General features: G+C 37.5%; 2 protein-coding genes across 3 annotated transcripts; one reads left to right on the forward strand and one right to left on the reverse strand.

Annotated features, from left to right (window-relative positions):
• The first annotated feature begins 257 nt into the window (after positions 1–257).
• On the forward strand, positions 258–5,137 carry LOC306855422 (E3 ubiquitin-protein ligase RNF113A-like). Its single transcript, XM_079394135.1, has 10 exons — positions 258–594; positions 716–795; positions 899–997; positions 1,125–1,232; positions 2,782–2,891; positions 2,994–3,100; positions 3,231–3,320; positions 3,400–3,493; positions 3,693–3,799; positions 4,125–5,137. Exons 1-10 carry the CDS (start codon positions 492–494, stop codon positions 4,190–4,192), a joined length of 966 nt encoding a protein of 321 aa, XP_079250261.1. The 5' UTR covers positions 258–491; the 3' UTR covers positions 4,193–5,137.
• On the reverse strand, positions 5,036–18,673 carry LOC306855406 (STE20-related kinase adapter protein alpha-like). 2 transcript variants are annotated; one of them, XM_079394116.1, is made up of 12 exons: positions 18,600–18,642; positions 18,459–18,516; positions 15,027–15,055; positions 12,555–12,657; positions 12,329–12,450; positions 8,509–8,617; positions 8,279–8,402; positions 7,945–8,116; positions 7,472–7,576; positions 7,114–7,367; positions 6,762–6,804; positions 5,036–5,994 (listed from the first exon to the last, which is right to left on the reverse strand). In XM_079394116.1, the coding sequence occupies exons 1-12, from the start codon at positions 18,609–18,611 to the stop codon at positions 5,839–5,841; spliced, it is 1,287 nt and encodes a 428-aa protein (XP_079250242.1). In that variant the 5' UTR covers positions 18,612–18,642; the 3' UTR covers positions 5,036–5,838. The 2 variants fall into 2 exon arrangements, with proteins under 2 accessions (XP_079250242.1, XP_079250241.1); XM_079394115.1 differs by lacking the exon at positions 15,027–15,055 and having other exon boundaries at positions 18,600–18,673.
• Between the last annotated feature and the right edge of the window lie 627 nt (positions 18,674–19,300).

The raw sequence follows: 19,300 nt of genomic DNA on the forward strand, positions 1-19,300 counted from the left end.
ATATTATTTGATTTTACACACGTAGATACACATTAAGAATGTCTGAAACCCCAATACAAATGTAGAAGGATAAAATGTATATAAAGTTATTTTTGTCAAGGACTTATAGGTCGTTCTGATTTAACATATCAGCAAAAGGAGCCATTCATCTTGTGTCAAGCCTGCCTCCGAAATCTGTCTGAAAATGATTAAGCAGGGATTTGTAATAATAGTAAAATATGAAATATTAATAACAACACACCCTATGCACTTAGAGCATTGGTCTCAAACTCAATTCCTGGAGGGCCACAGCTCTGCAGAGTTTAGCTCCAACCCTAATCAAACACAGCTGATCCAGCTAATCAAGCTCTTCGGGATCACTAGAAACTTCCAAGCAGGAGTGATTTAGAGCTGTGTGGCCCTCCAGGAATTGAGTTTGAGACCACGGACTGATCCCCCAAACACAAGAGGCACTATAACCCAGTTCCTCATGTTTTCATACGCAGTTAAAGATGGCGGAGTCCGAAGAGCCGAAAACAACCTGCAAGTTTCTTTTTAAGAAATCAAACAAGAAATTTTCTGCACGTAAAAGAAATGCAAGTGATAGCGATAAAGGTATTTTGCTCGTGTTTTCTTCAGTGCTCTGTAATGCGTGTTTGTGTAACGTAGTTCGTACAGTGAACTCTTATGTTTAGTTAATATAGTGTATTAAATGAGTGTTTGTGTTGTTCATCAGACAGAAGTAGCGGCGAGGAGGAGGGCAGTGCTGTGGTCAGAAAGAGGAAAGCTGCTGCTACGAATCCCATGATTCAGAAAGTATGTCTGCACTCTATATGTTACTCGAAATCTGCATTATTTGTCTTTTACGAAGCCGTTGTTGACACTGAAGCCATAACCACTAGTTATATCCTGCACATAGACAAAGAAAGTGGAAAGGGAAGAAGTCTCCTCGAGCGAAAATGAAGAGGAGAAAGAAGACAAGAGTGTCACTGTCTCTTACAAGTCGACTCGGTCAGCGGTGAGTCTGTCACAGCATCCTTATACTGTAACAAACCTTACATGAAGAGTGTTCATTCACTTCACATTTCTGCTGACCAGAGCTACAGAAACATGAGTAATTCAGTGTATTATTGCGTTTGCTGCAGAAACCAGAGGGACCAGATGACATGGGGGCCACTGCTGTTTATGAGCTGGACACAGAGAGGGACAAAGATGCTCAGGCCATTTTTGAGCGCAGCCAGAAGATTCAGGAGGTACAGTTAACAGCACCAACAGGCACCAACATTGTAAATTCAGGTTTATGTGTATAGCACACTTTACAATGCAAATTGCATCTAAACAGCTTTACAGTTGTAAACCGAAGAAAACAATCTGTGTGTTTCAAAGTTGTTTGATGAGGATTCACTATTTCAGTTATAAATATACCTATAGAAAATAATCTAGTAGGTGTATTGAGGCCAATTCAGTTATTTAGTGACCTCATTTGTGACCCTGGACCACAAAACCAGTGTTAAGTCGCTGGGGTATATTTGTAGCAATAGCCAAAAAAATGCATTGTATGGATCAAAATTATCAATTTTTCTTTTATGCCACAAACTATTAGGATATTAAGTAAAGATCATGTTCCATGAAGATATTTTGTAAATTTCTTACCGTAAATATCAACTTAATTTTTGATTAGTAATATGTATTGCTAAGAACTAAATTTGGACAACTTTAAAGGAGATTTTCTCAATATTTAGATTTTTTTTTTTTTTTTTTTGCACCCTCAGATTCCAGATTTTCAAATAGTTGAATCTCGGCCAAATATTATCCGATCCTAACAAACCATACATCAAAAGCCATACTTATTTATTCAGCTTTCAGATTATGCGGAATTAACACTTAAGACTGATTTTGTGGTCCAGGGTCACATTTGATTTCATGCACAGCGGGGTTGATACATTTTACTGAATAGTAATTATCTAAATATATAATTGAATAAATGTATTAGAAAAAGAGCCTCGGTGACTTATGAAAACACGTGGAAACAATCTTGTAGTAATTCAGCAGATATTATGATAAACTTTTAAAGAGCGAGTTAACCCAAAAATTATATTTTGTCCTCATTTACTCGCCCTCATGTCTTTTCAAAAAGAAGAAATTAAGCAGGAGACAAATGTTTAATAAAATTATTATAAATAAACACAATTTTGTGTTATTCAAAGTCCTAAAAACCATGCTGTAGCTTTGTGTGAGGAACAAAAGTCATTATTCACAGAAAAGTATCCTCTTAACCTCAACTCTAGAATCTCGTTTGTATGATTTAAATATGCACATATTCAAACTTGGTGCATACAATGGCCAGCTGTTTCTTTAAAGTTGCAATGAAACGGAAGTAGCGATAGGTATTTTCTTATGCATTGTGACATACATCTGAGTGAAATATATTATCAAAAAAGAAATAAAATGTAGGATGTGACTTGGTTCAGTCCATTAGTTGTTGATTGGATGGAAGTAGATCTCAATGTGAGCTTGCAGTTAATTATAAGAGAAAGGGGCGGCGTTTAAGTGACCTAATAATTGGAAAAGTCAGTTATTCCACCGGAAGATCCAGTTATTACATTTTAATTAGAATGTAAAAAAAAAATTTAAACAGCTGATCTGTTTACAGTACGATCATTAAGATGCACTTGGAAGAAAAAAGATGGTTGAATTTCCATTTCGTGCTGACTTTTAAGATTTATAATTGCTGATGTTGTTAGGATGGCCACAATAATCACAAGCTCTTAATTTAGTGACATGCCTGTATTCTATTTCTAGGAGCTCTCTGGTAAAGACGACGATAAAATTTATCGTGGCATCAACAACTACCACAAATACATTAAACCCAAAGACTCCACCATGGGCAATGCTTCCTCTGGTATGGTCAGGTGAGTCAGTATAACTGAGCCGCTGAGACTGTTTGCTGTGACTGTATCTGTTTTTGAGGACACGCAACACTAAACTGATCCACAATGTCTTTTATGTGATAGGAAAGGACCAATCAGAGCGCCTGAGCACCTGAGGGCCACAGTACGGTGGGATTACCAGCCTGACATTTGTAAAGATTATAAAGAGACTGGCTTCTGTGGGTTTGGAGGTGAGTAAGCAACAGATTTCCTCTCTCGTTTTGTTATTCCTTTGAGGTTCATGTGAACAACCATGGCGATATTCATTGCAGAAATAAAGTAGTGTTGTTTTTTTTTTTTTGTTTTTTTTTAAATCCTCAGACAGCTGTAAATTTCTTCACGACCGCTCTGACTATAAGCACGGCTGGCAGATTGAGCGAGAGCTAGAAGAAGGACGATATGGGGCAAACGGTGAGCCATCTTTACAGGTCAGGTCTTTAGGTAAATTTAGCTTCTTTTGTTCTGTTTTCTGACATTGTTTATCTCACAGATGAGGAGAACTATGAAGTGAGCAGCGATGAGGAAGATCTTCCTTTCAAGTGTTTCATTTGTAGAGAGTCGTTTAAAAACCCCATTATTACAAAGTAAGTGCTACATTAAGCCATGGCCAGTTTGAATTGCAAATGCTATTCCCTACTCTTACCACAGCAAAAATCCACATTATTTTGCTTTAGTCTCTTGTATATAAATAATTTGGAATTGTTTGCATGTCATAGCCACATATTTGACTGTAGGACTAGTATGTCATTGTCTACTCATAAGTATAATGTCTTTGTTTTCCAGGTGCCGGCACTACTTCTGCGAGGCCTGTGCTCTCCAGCACTACCGCAAATCTAAGCGCTGCTACGTTTGCAACCAGCAGACCAATGGCGTCTTCAACCCTGCCAAAGGTGCTTATCTACTTCTAAACCTTGAATTGAACAAAAGTTTGGAGTCAGATTTTTGTTTTTGAAAGAAATTAATACTTATTCAAAGAAATTTATAATGTTACATAATATTTCTAAACAGTCCTGAAAATCTGCATCAGTTTCCACAAAAACAAAAAAAATCTTACTGACCCCAAACTTTTGAAAGGTTGTGTAGTTTAAGGTGGAAAATTAATTTGCATAAATCACTAATAACTGGAAAATTGGTAGATCCCTAATGTTTCACTCACCAATATCCTATATTATTTGAAATTAATAAGAAACTCACTTTAGTGTATTTTTTCCTCAGAGCTCATGGCTAAGATGCAGAAACAACAGGCAGCTGATGACCAGCCTCCCTCAGATGAAGATGACTAGCGCCACACAGCTTCCCCTTCTGTGTTTCACTTTTGTTATTCAGATTCCCTTGGAGTTGTACATTTTTGACCTTTGAAAGTTTTGACCTATACTTTTTTGTAGAACGTTTTTTCGTGACTTTTTTTATTTCACAGGATAAAAATCTTAACTGAAGTTTTAGAAATCGTTCTACGAGAACATGAAAGCCCACACAACAACTATACAAAGACACAAAGGAACAATATCATTGTAATTGATGGTTAAGAAGGCTAAAAATATTGACGGCCAGTCAGAATCCACCCAGCATTAACCTCTGTGATTGTTGTTAGATGATGGAAAAGTTAAATTTGATCTTTAAACATTATTTTTAACATTATTAAACAATCTTAGCCAGATCTCGGAAATATTTTTATAATGTATATTGCTACATGATCGCTCAATGCCTAGAATTGAAAATTAATTTCTTTTTTACTTTATTTAGGCAAATATAGAATTTTACATTTATTCATTTAGCTGACGCTTTTATCCAAAGCGACTTACAATTGCTATATATGTCAGAGGTCGCACGCCTCTGGAGCAACTAGGGGTTAAGTGTCTTGCTCACAGTGGATTCGAACCCGGGTCTCTCACACCAAAGGCATGTGTCTTATCCACTGCGCCATCACCACCCACAGAATTTCAATATCTGCCATTTATAGTTGTTGGCCATAACATGAATATAATTATCAGCTTATCTCTAAAACTTATCAGTGCATTCCCTATTATAAACTGAATATTTTATGAGAAACCATTATTGCAGAAGCTGTTTTTCAAAATGGGTTGTGATGTAACAAACAGCATTGGTAAAAGCAACAAACAAAGGCTGACATTTGTGCAGTTGCAACATTTATTCCATTTGACCAAGAGGTAACTATGCTGAAAATACACAAACGGTCTACTGAAGTACTTCCTCCTGTAATGCATGCCAAGAACAGAAATGAATCTCAGCAGAGATGCAACTAATATAAAACTAATAACTACACCAGATAGCAGACAAAAACTAAATCTTGTCCTCTAGCATATTCCTGGTGGCGTCAACAATTGTGCTGGAGGAAGAAACTTGATAGTTTTAATCCCCACAATCCATCTATAAATTGAACAGTTCTATGTTCAGGTTGACTTTACTGACAGCTCTTTATGCTTCATTGGACAAATATGCTGGGAGACATGGGAATTCAATTGTGAACCTGTTTTGCTGTAAGCTGGTAGACATTCATAGAGTGTCATTAGTTAAGGTGAAACAAATAGAAAAGGCTTTGGTAGCCTCAAGTGATCACCATTGTCACATGGCCAGTCAGTAAGACTTTGCGCAGTGCATGCCTCAGGCTTCAGTTCATGCTTCTGAATGCATTAGCAAGGCTATGGCGGCTGCTGGTTTTTCATTTTTCTTTTTATACTCTGTCCTTGTAGTTTCAGTGATATACACAAATCACAACAAGAAACATCCCAGAGTCTCTTGTAACATCTCTAAAGCTCTTTGTAATGTCTATAACACATTCACATAGCACCAGCTTTCCCTTTTTCTCCCTTAAAACACAGCAAAAACAATCTATTCTCATTAAGAGTCCTACAGCATCTCCTCCCTTTCTGCCCAATCCATCGTCCCTTGATTTCTCATCCATTTAATATCAAAAGTCCCAGTCGTCCACATCCAGCTGGCTGAGATCAGACTCCAGACTGGCCAATCCAGTGGGCGAATCCTGAGGTTGCATGCAGTCTAGGCTGCTGATTGGAGAAACTGGATGCAGGAGCTCAGGAAGAACCTCGGATGGTCGGCGCTTTAACTGCAACGTTATAATATTATATAGACCACAACATTATACTGAGTCAAGTCACATTTATTTATATAGCGCTTTATTCAATACAGATTGTTTCAAATCAGCTTAACATTAATAAATGGGAAAATAAGTGTTAATATTGTAAAATTAATCCGTTATGAAACCCATTCAATGTCAACAGCTCTACAAATGAAAAATGTCTTAACTTAGTTCAGTGTTGTTTCAATTCAGTTCAGTCCACCTTATTTTTCCCTTAGAGCAGATGCATGATGCATAACTGCTTCCAGCTATTTTTAGCTGTACAAAACAGCTCATTTTGCTGCTGCTTATTGAAAACTGGTGTGTCTTACCACATTATTTTAATGTATTATCTTAATTATGAACACAGTGGTTTGTAATGCAAACAGTTTTTCTAATAAACCGTCTGTCTCACATTCACAGAAAACGGCTTACTTCAGTATTGAAAAATAAGGTGGATAACTTTGTCAATGTTACAAATTTCATAAAATGTATTTATTCATCACATCCCATTAAACATTCATGTAAGTGAACTTTACCTTGTTTTCAATACCTGGATGATCAACAAATGTTGTTCAGAACAAACAAGGAACTCATGAAACTCATCAAAGATTAAAATTGTTCGTGTTGTTAGCTCAAGCAAATTATGTTAGTCTATACTGATTTTGATGAAGACTAGATGACATTTTATGACTATTTTTTTTCTTGGCACTGATCACTTATCAGATATTTCCTCTGAAGAAGGTAAGACTCACCTGTTTGAAGAAGGAATGGCCTATTAGAGAGCTGGCAGAAGGTCTGTGGGAAGACATGACAACATACATTTAGTCTATTTATTACACCACAAAAGTATACATTAATTTTGTGAAAATTGTATGCTACAGTTATTTTTAGTTTGGAGCCTGGATCATTTTCATTATAAAGTAACGAGTGGTCAGTCCATTCCTAAAATCTTTTCATAACATCATTCCAAATGATTGTCATTGTTTTGTGTTCCATAAAACAATTACAATCATTTGGAATGATCTTATGATGAGTAAGTGACAGAATTTCCAATTATTTCTTTCTAAATAAATATAAAATCGCAAAGAGTAGAGTGTTATTTACCTTTTCTCAGGATCTCTCTGTAGACAAAGTTCCACAAAGGCATGAAAGTGAGTACTGAATGTTCGGCTGTACGGGTTTCCTCCAGAGGAAGATGAGGGCTCTCCGTTACTGTGGCGAGCTCCACCCGCACTGGGGCCCTCGCAGATCCCAGAGTCGGCCCCGGAGCGAGACGGTTTCATGCTCAGTTCTTCAGGGGGGATGGTGGTGGTGTCCAGTAGGCAGGGGACTGTACCGTTCAACTTCTCTAACAACATCTGATACAGGCAAAGCGACAGTTATCAAGGTAAATGTAAGATAAAAACGAGGAAAAGCAAAGAGATTGATAAAAAAATAAATAAAAACCGGGCGTTTGCCTTACCTGCGTAGCAGCCATGTCTTTGAAGGGCACGTGTCCATTAGCTAGCTCACATGCAGTGATGCCCAAACTGTAAATGTCTGAGCGGAAGTCATATCCCTGAAGATTCTGTCATATACACATATATAATATAATTTCCAGTGTGTTATACAGACAGTATACACAGCACTGTTTAAAAGTCTGTAAGATTTAAGAAGTCTCTTACGTTCATAAAGGTTGCACTTATTTTATCAAAAACATTATGAAATATTATAATTAAAAATTTGAATACTTTTAACATGTAAAGCTGAATTTTCAGCATTATTACTAAAGTCTTCAGTGTCATATGATCCTTCAGAGATCATTCTAATATGCTGGTTTGCAGCTCAAGAAACATTTTCTTATTTTTAACATTTCTATTTTTATAAAAAAAATCTTACTAACCCAAACTTGACATTGGAGGTGTGTGTATATGTATATATATAAAATAAACATACCTGCTGCAGAACCTCTGGACTGAGCCAAGGTAGTACTTTAACACTGTACTGGGGAAAATCGTGTACAACACGTGCTCTCTGACCGTTACGGATCAAGCTGAAGATGCTCCTGAGACCGGAAAGATACACCTGTCCATCTGCTGAAATCAGGATGTGGCTTGCCTTCACACTACTATAGACACATATTGAGATGATAAAAAAAAAAAATATTCTTGTAGCAATCTACATTAAAAACATCAGGCTGACTGTATGGTGTGTTGTTGATTCATTAACCTGTTTGACTAATAATAATAAGAACTACTAATCATGATTTGTCATAATATGTGCTCCTCACCGGTGAACGTAGCCCATCTGGTGTATGTACTCCAGCGCTCTCAGCACACCCAGCAGGATGTAGGCTATTGTCTGCTCATTCAAACCATCAGTAAAATGTGTACTGATCAAGTCTCGCGCAGATCCTGATGAAGAAGAGAAACACATAGGAATGGTAAGCAACACACATTTAGAACTGGTGCTACGAGCTGTTTATTCTTGATATAGCTGATGCAGAATGTCTCAGCTAACCGTAGGCCATGAAGGGTGTGATCACCCACAGCTCATTCTCAGCGATGAAGACACTCTTGTATGGGAGGATACAGGGGTGGTGGAACAGCTTAGACACATGGAGCTCTCCCTTTAGAAAAACAGAGACAGTGGTTGCAATCCATATGTATATATGCCAGGGGTAGGCAACGTCGGTCCTGGAGTTCCGTTATCCTGTAGAGTTCAACTCCAACCCTAATCAAACACACCTGAAAAAGCTAATCAAGGTCTTCAGAATTACTAGGGCTACAGGCAGGTGAGGTTTTTTCAGGGTTGGAGCTAAACTCTGCAGGACATCCAGGACCGACGTTACCTAGTATCCCTGATATATGCTAACAATATGCAGGACTAATTAACTAGTTAAGTATTTGTTCTGCACCAACTAGTCAACTAATATATACACTAAACTTCTCAAAACACAAATTGAAATACACTTTCACACTGAATCAGTGTTATTATTGTTAACTAAAACTAAGGCCCGGTTTCACAGACAGGGCTTAGACTAAACCAGGATTAGGCCATTGTTCAATAAGGACATTTAAGTCATTTTTATAAATGTGCCTTAGGAAAAAAACATTACTGGTGTAAATCTAAAGACAAAACAAAGGCACTGATGTGTTTTAAGATCAGTCAGTGCAAGTTTATTTCAGTTGAAACAGCTCAGACTTACATTTTAGTCCAGGACTAGGCTTAAGCCTTGGTTGAGAAACCGGGGGTAACTATTTTAAATTGTTTTTGTTAATTGAAATACAAATAACACACAACAAAATATAAATATTAGTTTAAAAAAAAGAAAAAATAGAATGAAAATTAGAAATGTTGCCTTGGCATTAAAAGTTTTAGCATAAGTTGCTAAAAATTGCTAAACATTTAATTAAAAAAGTTAATAAGTATATACAGTGCCCTCCAAAAGTATTGGAACAGTCAAGACAAAATTGCTCTGTTGGCTGTGGAATCAAGACATTTACAAATATGATTAAAAGATGAATATGAGACAAAACTACAGAATGTCACATTTTATTATTGGGTGATTCAACACATACATGTTTTACCAGCTAAGACGTTCAGCACTTTTAGAGTTTCATCCCTCTATCTGATGTGAGCATAAGTATTGGAACAGTTGCCTCACAGATCTTTCTAAGTGATCAGCTGTGTCCTGTTGCATTAATTCTTCAGATATTAAAAGCAGGGAATGTGTCGTATCAGTTATATCCATTACTTCTGCATTCTGAATCTTGCATTCGATGATGACACACAAACCAGGATGAAGATGAGGGAGCTGACTTTGAGAGAAAAGCAAGCAATTTGGATGCTAAAAGAAAAGAGGAAGTCAATTAGAGCTCTAACAAAAACAAAGGTCATGGAGAGATCAAGTGTTTGGAAACCACCAGCGACCCCAGCAACTAACAACTACCTGATCGGCTGAGAAAACAACAGTAGTTGATGACAGACAAATCATAAAAGCTGTGAAAATGAATCCTAAAAGGTGTGTCTGTAAAATCCCCAACAACTTCCAGAAAGCTGGGGTGATGCTCTGACAATCTACTGTCCTCAGGAGACTTTGACACAGAGTTACAGATGCTACACAGCAAGATGCAAACCTCTGACCAGCACCAAAAGTAGAAAGGCAAGATTAGAGTTTGCAACAAAAAAAAGCACAAAGGTGAGCCAGAAGAGTTTTGAAACTGTGTTTATGGACCGATGAGACAAAGATGAACCTTTATCTAAGTGATGGGAAAGCAAAAATGTGGAGAAAAAAGGGAACTGCAAATGATCCCAAGCATACAGCCTCATCTGTAAAGCATGGTGTAGGTGGTGTCATGGCATGGGCATGCATGACTGCCTCTGGAACAGGCCCTCTCAACTTTACTGATGACTTAATGTATGATGACAGTAGCAGAATGAATTTAGAAGGGTACAAAACCATCTTGCCTACCAATATTCAAGAAAATGTCACCAGATTAATTGGGAAGTGCTTCCTATTGCATCAGGACAATGACCCAAAACACCCTGCCAGTTCAGACAAGGAATTTATAAGGGCAAAGAAATGGAAAGTCTTAGATTGCCCAAGTCAATCTCCAGATTTAAATCTGATTGAACATGAATTTCACCAGCTGGAGAAGAGAGTAAAGGCAGAAACTCCCCAAAACAAGCAACAATTGGAATTGGCTGCATTAAAGGCGGGGTAAAGTATTTCAAAGGATGAGACCAAGAGTCTGGTGATGTCTATGGGTCACAGACTCACTGCTGTTATTGTGCGCAAGGGATCTGCAACTAAATAATAGCTTTTAATCTTTTATATCTTATGTTCAACTGTCCCAATACTTATGCTCACATCAATGAGTGGGATAAACTCTAAAAGTGCTGTTCTTTTTTTTTTTGTAAAACATGTATGTGTTGAAACGGCTAATAATAAAATGTGACATTGTGTAGTTTTGCCTCATATTCATCTTTTAATCATATTTGTAAATGTCTTGACTCCACAGCCAACAGAGAAATTTTGTCTTTACTGTTCCAGTACTAATGGAGGTTTTTATTAAACAATAAAAGGTCAAATAAAGTGTCCAAAGGGGGAAAAGTGTCCAAATAAACGGGGAATCTGGTGTCCTCGTTGTGCTGCGGGGCTTGTGCAGGAGGGTAGTGTTCAGAAGGGAAGGGTCCAGGGAAGGGGCGGAGTCCAGTGGCTGCATGCGCTCCCATCTCCGGGCCGGGAACGAGTGGCGGCGGCGTCTCTTGCGCGGCTTCTTCCAACTCCTGGGTTCCCGGCGCTTCTGGGGGATTCGACGGCCCGGCATCCTGGCCCGTCAGCCGTCTCACGGGCGCGGCAGTCCTCCTTCTCGACGCACCCTTCCTGGACCCACGAGGACACCAGGGGAAGAGACCGGTCTCTCGAGGAGAGGCGCGCTCGGCATTTAAACAGCGGCGGTGATGAGGCTCCATTCACATCGGGTGCGCCTCATCACACGCCGCCAGCCGTGGCTATCCAGCGCCCCTCTCTCGCACACCCACTCCCGTCGGGAGCCTGGTGAAGGGTGGCGAATACGGGACGGGGTGGTGATGATAGAAAGGGGGGAGGCAGCCGACTCGTCACATTATACATATATATATATATATATATATATATATATACACACATACATACACATATACACACACATTTATATTAAAACCACTAAAAAAGCCACTACAAACTACGAACAATGGAAAGTGAAAATATAAAAATAAAAGCGAATTAAAAAAAAATACTATAATAGTATAATATGCTACTGTATATATTAATACTAAATAACAGTAAATTTACTGTACTAAATGTCTCTCTATATATAAATTATCAATGTTCTTATTAATGTATATTGCCTGTTTCAGTTGTGTGACAAACTTTTATATTTGACTACATTAATGATTATAATTATTTGTATTATTATAATTATTATTCTGGTAGATATAATTAAAATAATAAATATATATATATATATATATATATATATTGTATATATAAAATTACATTTTAATATGAATTTTAATATGAAACATTTTAACACTAGCTTGCTCTATTCTTTTTCTATTCTATGTTTTCACTTATTATATAATTTTAAAAAAACAACCTTGCTACGTATAGTGCGTTAAGCTAACTGAGACTTGTTATAGCACTTGCTTATCATTGGTCTTTTGTTGATTTTGATTTCTTCTATTGTCTTGTCGCTTTGGATAAAAGCATCTGCTAAATGACTAAATATAAATGTAAATGAATTGTCCATCTCCAATATATCGTGAGAGAAGCCCTGCTGTCACCGTAACTGACCTGTAAGTAATTGACCATGTCGTTGGTACAAGAATCCAGGTCAATACGCCGGATGGCCACATACTCTCCTGTGGGTTTGTACCTGGCCAGATTCACTGTCATCAAGTCCTCCAAACCTCGACCTTCACAAGCAGAGACAGACACATATCATCATCAGCAGGAGGAATTACAGACACTCCTCACTGAGATCTAGAGCTGTTCTAGTGCTGGGCGGCCTTGGCCTCACCTATGACAGCGTGCAGCTCATAGGCGCTGTTGTCTGGAAGGAAGCTTCCCATGGTGTCTCTGCGTGGGAGAGGGCTCAGAGACTCTTGACTGTCCTCATGGGCCTGAGCCAAAAACAGTGTCATTAGTCAAATGTGGATACTCTAAATAAACATGCCGACAAAGTGCAAACTGACCATGGCAGTGTCTCGATCCATTTCCTGATGTCAGAGAGTATATTTTGCACTTAAACTCAGGCATTAAAACTGGCTGTAATCTACCAAATACTGAGACACTAGGGAGCAGATTGAGACACACCTCGGGTCCCAGAACATGTAGTTTGCCTTTTCAACACAAATAAAACCTTTTAACATAATTCAATTATTAGGTTGTGTACCCTGTGATTTTTAAGAAGGTGCATTTGTGAAAGAGGTTTGTGGGTACTCAGTCATACAATGAGCCAACAAAGTATTTCAACACTTAATTCACACTTACAAATGAAATGTCATTACATTTGATGACCAAATGTCATCTTTAAGAAATGTACTTATTTCACCTTTCCAAGCAAAACAGAAGCTTGTTTAGTTTTTAAAAGATAAAACAATAGATAAACTGTGCAAAACAAATACTTTTTTATTAGCAATGATGTATTACACTGATCAAGAGTGACATTAAAGACATAATTTTACAAAAAAAAAAAAAATTCAAATAAATGCTGTTCTTCTTTTTATTCTGAAGAAATCCTAAAAAATATTCATCTTAATAAATCTTACAAAAAAAATCCTATTTTTGCGGTTCCAAAAAGGTAAAAATGTTTCCTGTGCAGCAAATCAGAATTTTAGAATGATCTGTGACACTGAAGACTGGAGTAATGATGTTGAAAATTCAGTTTTGCTATCAGTTTTAAAATATAGAAATTATTTTATACTGTAATCATTTTCCACAATATTACTCTTTTTATCCGAAAAATAATACTCTTTTGATATTTTGTTTCTAATGCACATACATTTTAAGCACAATTTAGGTGTCCAAATACTTTTTTGACTCACTGTACATTCAAAGATATCGTAGGGAGTTTGGAAAATAATATAGTGAAACATAAAATGTTCGATTTGTCATTTGAATGTGATGAAGCATCAACCTTTAGCATTTCTGACAGGATTGGTGCCACTGTGCAAGCAGTGTTTGGGTAGCAAACATTTTGAGAGCATGTTAGCTTTTCTTCAAATGCATCATAGTATTTTGGGATATCAACCAAATATACTATGACCATCAATGGCAGTTTCAGTGAATTAAGAAACATTTCAAGATTACACACATGTACAATCACAGACACTGACGCCACTGTTGTGATAACAGCACAAACCAACCTGGTTTTGAAGAGGGGAAGGGTTTTTATTGCGCATACACTGATAAATCCCAGCCATTGCAAAGCTCTTCAGAGAATAAAACAGATCAAGTACTGAGGATCGGCAGATTATGGCGATAATTAAAGATTCAGTCCAACTGTTCTGAGACTCAGTACGAGACCGAGAAGTTGAAAACGGCAGCAGGAATGGCTTCACAAAACTGCGTATTTGCAAAAGCATGTTATAAGCATCAAATAAACTACATCCACTGTGTTGCATTTGATTATAGATATGCATGATCCCATAAACATCAAATACTTGTTGTTGTTTTTTTTTTATACTTACATCAAAGTGTCCATTGGCTCTGCCATGGAACTTGGATAAGAATATTAATTCCTCACACATACGATGAGAGCATCTGTCAGAGGAGATCATGCAGGTCTATGGCAATTCATAAAACAAATCATTTTCTGTCCTTTTAAGAGTAGGCAGGACTACTTCAGTGAACAGTGCAGCAAGCCCAGGCTTTGACAGGATGACTCCATGTGTTGCATTAACACAGTGAGCATCATCCCACTCCACATGCTTAGGTGACTAATGACAACATCTCCATTATTCCTGGTGTTGGTTTGTTCTTTGTGACGACTCTTATTGCATCAATGAGGGGTAATGCAGAATTAGTCTCACTGATTCACTCTGCATATCTCTTGTACCTGTTCTTTAAAATGAATGTTTAATTCAGACTTAATACTTAATTATGATATTAGTATTACATTACTGGGAAACTGAACCCCAAGTTTTCATTTCCCTTTGGTTTATCAAGCACAATAATAAAGCACTGTACCCAGGGAGTTTCATGAGACCTCTTCTTTCTTTACCCAGCTTAAATACAAGCACTTCCCTCTCCTGGAGCCTCAGTCTGAGGAAGTGTGGAGGTATGAGTGTCACAGCAGCACAACGAGTGCATGCAGACAAACACAGGAGCACAGGGGATGTATTCATCCGAGTACGCAGGCACGCACGCACACACACCATTAATCTTACATTTGCACACTTACACAAGCACACACCATCTCACATGCTCTCTCTCACACACACACACACCAACAGGCGGATGGAAAAGCTGGAAGATATTCCACACTTACTTTCCTTAGTGGGCTTGCCTGAGTTTGCTCTGGTGTAGAGAAACCGTGTAAATGACGCAAAAGACACACATACAAACAAACAATCTGCCTTTAAAGTGGTTCTCACAAATTTAACAAACTCGCATTGGAACAGCTTTAGTTTTCTGAGAGCCAGCATGCTTCCAAGCAACACATCCTCCATGCCATTTAATAGATTCTCTTAAAATTCTCTTAAAAAAAACAATGATACATAATGCAAGAAAAACTCTTAATATTATATATAACTGTATATTATAATCCATTTCATAGCATACTGCATATACTAAATGATAAAAAATATTTGAAGCAAAAAGAAATCATTACTTGAGCATTCAACTCAAAAACAAAATCACAAAACTTTTTTTAATTACTTATTTCATATATTTGTTTTTTTATTGAACATAAACTTTGTTATCAACCCTTGACTCGTTGCTATGGAACACATAACAGCCAAAAGCAAACATAAATTAGCATTGCTACAGCAGACATGGAGCAGCGATTATGGACCACAGCAAAATGAGTGAAAGCAGATATACAAAAAGCAACATCTAAAAAAAATCCCTTAATCCCATTATACACCATTTTAGAGACAAGCGGCATTTGATATTAGGAAAACCTGTTGATATTAGGAAATATGTAACACTCAGACTATCATGACACTGGTTATACACTTAAAAATTATTAAATAAATATATATATATATATATATTTATTAGGGGTGTGCCGAAGTACACTCTTAGAGTCTGTCAGCACACGTTTTACTGAGATCTATTCGGATCCTCTGCACTTCATCGCGACTGTACTTGATCCGCGTTATAAAGACCATTACTTGGATGCGGAAATAAAGCAGCGCGCATGAGAAATGATCCAGGCCGCGATGGATGCGGAGAACCTGCGTGGAGACGGAGACGGAGCAGTGCACGGAGCAGCGCACAGCGCAGGAGAAGGAGATTGGGAAGCAGAAAAAAAGACTTGTCTCTCTGCACCAGATGAGGGGCATGCACCCTCGTTGTCAGTGAAATCCTGCAAGAAAGTGCCTCAAATAATAGGCAGGCTATTCTGTTCTTAGGCTACTATATATGTGACTATAAGATTGTAGCCATATTTCTGCTAGATATTTTTTTTATTTGATAAAAATGTTTATTTATGCACTGGCCCTATTTAAATACACTCTCAAATCTTTCGCAAATGTCAGGCAGATGACAAGCTCAACCGCTCAACAGCTAGATGGTTATCTGTCTGAAGTTCCCATCCCCAGATGTGATAACCCTCTTGCCTACTGGAGAAATAATCACCTGACCTGGCAAAGATGGCAAACAAGTTGTCTGCTCCGTGCACAAGCACTGACAGCGAGAGACTGTTCAGTTCAGCAGCTCATGTTCTTGATGAGAAGAGGAACAGACTTCACTGTGATAAAGCAGAGAAGCTACTCTTCATCAAGAAAAACCTGCCACTTTACCTCAAGAAGTAGAATGGGCTTGTCTAGTGTTTAAATATTTATTATCCACTTTGCACATCTGCAATTCTTGGTGCATTTGTTGTTGTTAAAGTTCTACAGTTAACATATGGGCTATGGCAGTCTTTGTTTTGATACACTATTATGTTGAAGGCCTACAGAGAAAATATTGTTGTATCTTTAAGCAGTTGCACTTGTTCTGAATGCACTTTCTTGTAGTAGTCCTACAGAGAAAAATGTAAAATGCACTTGACCTAAATGCACTTTGTTTTTATGAGAGAACATTTAATTTTACAACCTTTCAGCAGGCCAGTAGGCCTGTACATTATTAATGTACACATGAGTGGGGTCAAGTTAAACATTTTAGTTTGATTTTTATTTTATACTGTGCATTGTTGTAATGTGCTAAATAAATATTTGCATAATTTGTAATTGATTTATTCTTTGAAACTTTAATATTAATTTATGCAATTGCAATGCCTTGATTTTAGTAAAGTTAGTACACAGTCATAGCCATAAATGCAATGGTACTAATAATTGGCATAATTTATTTCGGTGTTTCGGTTTTCGGCCTTGGTTTCCTCTTTTTCGGTTTTGGCCAAGAATTTTCATTTCGGTGCATCCCTAATATATATAATATATATATATCTTATACGCGTCAAGGTTGCATTTATTTAATCAAAAATACAGTAAGAACAGTAATATTGTTAAATATTTTTACAATTTAGAATAATTTAAATTTTCTATCTAAATATAATCTAAAAAAAAAAAAAGTGTTAGCAAAGTTGCATTTTCAGCAGCTAATACTCTAGTCTACAGGGTCAAGTGATCCTAGAGCAATAATGTTTGGTGCTTAAGAAATATTTCTTATTATCAATGTTGAAAACAGTTAATATTTTTGTGGAACCCTTGATACTTTTTAAGGATTCTTTGATGGAGCATTTATTGAAATATAAATCTTTTGTAACATAAATGTACTTACCACTCCTTTTTACCAATTTAATGCATCCTTGCTGAATATAAGTATTAATTTCTTTATTTAACTAGAAAGAATAAACTTACTAACCCCAAACTTTTGAACAGTTGTGTATATTAACTTGTCATGTCTTGTAACTATCTAGAAGAAAATATGGATTAAAAAGGATAAATACCAATGCACCCCAAATACTATCCAAAAGAACTGACATCAAAAGCTATCAAATTTGATATCTGGATTTCCCTGTAAACTAGTGTAAGCAAAAGCCCACAATCCTCAAATACATGTGGCATTCCTCTAATGTACAGATTTCATACCGCTTCAGCAGTAGTGTTAGACCTGCCCTACAGATCAGTCCACCTCTTATTAGGTTGCAGTGACTCAGCTGTCAGTTGCACCACAGAAGCAATCCATCACAGCCAGCCTTACATACAGATACATCACCACAGGAAGGAGATTAAAAAGCCTCACAGACACAAGGACACAGAGACTCTGCTGTCACCACCATCATTAGTCACCATGACGCAAACGCTGCACTTTTATTAAAGAGCAGTCACAGCACACTGCAGAACACATTTACGACAAAAAGACTGACAATATTAAATTCACAAAACCTTTCATAAAGCACACGCAAAACAAATAGCGAACCAAAAGTTGCGTTTTTGCTTTTGCAAAAGTACTGATTGGTTGTAATCATGGGTAATCTGCATATGTATTGCTATGGGCCTGCATAGCTGACTATGAGGGGGATTTGCCTCCAAAAAATGTGTACTATTCCTTTTGACGAGTACAAGATGGGCCAATTGTTCCTTTAAATGTTGCAGAGGAATCTTTAAATATGAGTGTGTTATAGAAACTAAATGTTTCTAGGGTTCCCCTTCACATTCACCCGGCTAATGTGGAGTAAAGCTCAGGCAGGTGAGGTTTGCTGAAAAAGGTACGAGAAGCACAGCGGCATGAGATGCTGGACTACTGAACTCACCTCCAAATAACTCCAGATCCCTCAGGCTTTCCACACTGAGTTTCTCTGACACCCAGCGCTGAGAGAAAGGGAGAAAATATGGTGATTCAATGTACACACAAACAAAAGCAGCCACTTTGGCAACCAATCAAGCTCACTCACCAAAAAAGACATGGATCCTGGAGATGGTGATGACAGCTAGCAATACTTTCACAAACACATAAAGAGTACAAATCTGCAAGGGAAAGAAAATAATAAGATTCATGAAATTACAAATAGAAAACAACTTCTTTTCTTCTGCCCTGATACTTTATTAATTCTTCTACACCACAGTTTTTAGCAGCAAGATACCACACAGAACAGTGCTCGGATTCAAATGAGAGTTTCTTTATAACTGCATACGTTTGTAAATAGAATATAACACCTTGGGTTTGCTCATTTAGTGCGCAGCATGAAAGATGTGCATTTACTAATACAACAAAGCTATATTTCATAAGCAGAGTTATTAATGTATAAACAAATGTGGCATGCCAGTTTCAGTTAGCCATGCAGCGACATGATAATCTCTCAGTTATGATAAACAGTACACGGAGCTCCAGTGTGCTTGTGTAAGTAATACAATGCAGTCGTTGAACTCACCCTCTGCTAGTAAATTGTATGGGCCTTTTACTTTTCTATATCGTCAAATTTCCAGCTATCATCAAAACTGCAGCATGTAACGCATTTCTTCTTCTTGTCTCGCAGTGGGCTGGTCTTGTGTTAAAGGAACGTTCGATGATTGGACGAGGGACGATGACGACGCGCGTCCTCGTGTTCCTATTGGACCACAGGTTGGATGCGTGTCTCCTCATTGGTCTAAACCC

The sequence above is a fragment of the Barbus barbus genome, assembly GCF_936440315.1.
Source record: "Barbus barbus genome assembly, chromosome: 3".
Lineage (NCBI taxonomy): Eukaryota > Metazoa > Chordata > Actinopteri > Cypriniformes > Cyprinidae > Barbus > Barbus barbus.

Coding starts and splice junctions, on each gene's coding strand:
- LOC306855406 (XM_079394116.1), bottom strand. Junction 8,618..12,328: donor ACATGGTCAATTACTTACAG/GTCAGTTACGGT, acceptor GTTTTTCTAAAG/GGAGAGCTCCATGTGTCTAA. Junction 7,368..7,471: donor AAGACATGGCTGCTACGCAG/GTAAGGCAAACG, acceptor TGCCTGTATCAG/ATGTTGTTAGAGAAGTTGAA.
- LOC306855422 (XM_079394135.1), top strand. CDS start 492: ATGGCGGAGTCCGAAGAGCCGAAAACAACCTGCAAGTTTCTTTTTAAG. Junction 595..715: donor TGCAAGTGATAGCGATAAAG/GTATTTTGCTCG, acceptor GTTGTTCATCAG/ACAGAAGTAGCGGCGAGGAG. Junction 2,892..2,993: donor GCTTCCTCTGGTATGGTCAG/GTGAGTCAGTAT, acceptor TTTATGTGATAG/GAAAGGACCAATCAGAGCGC.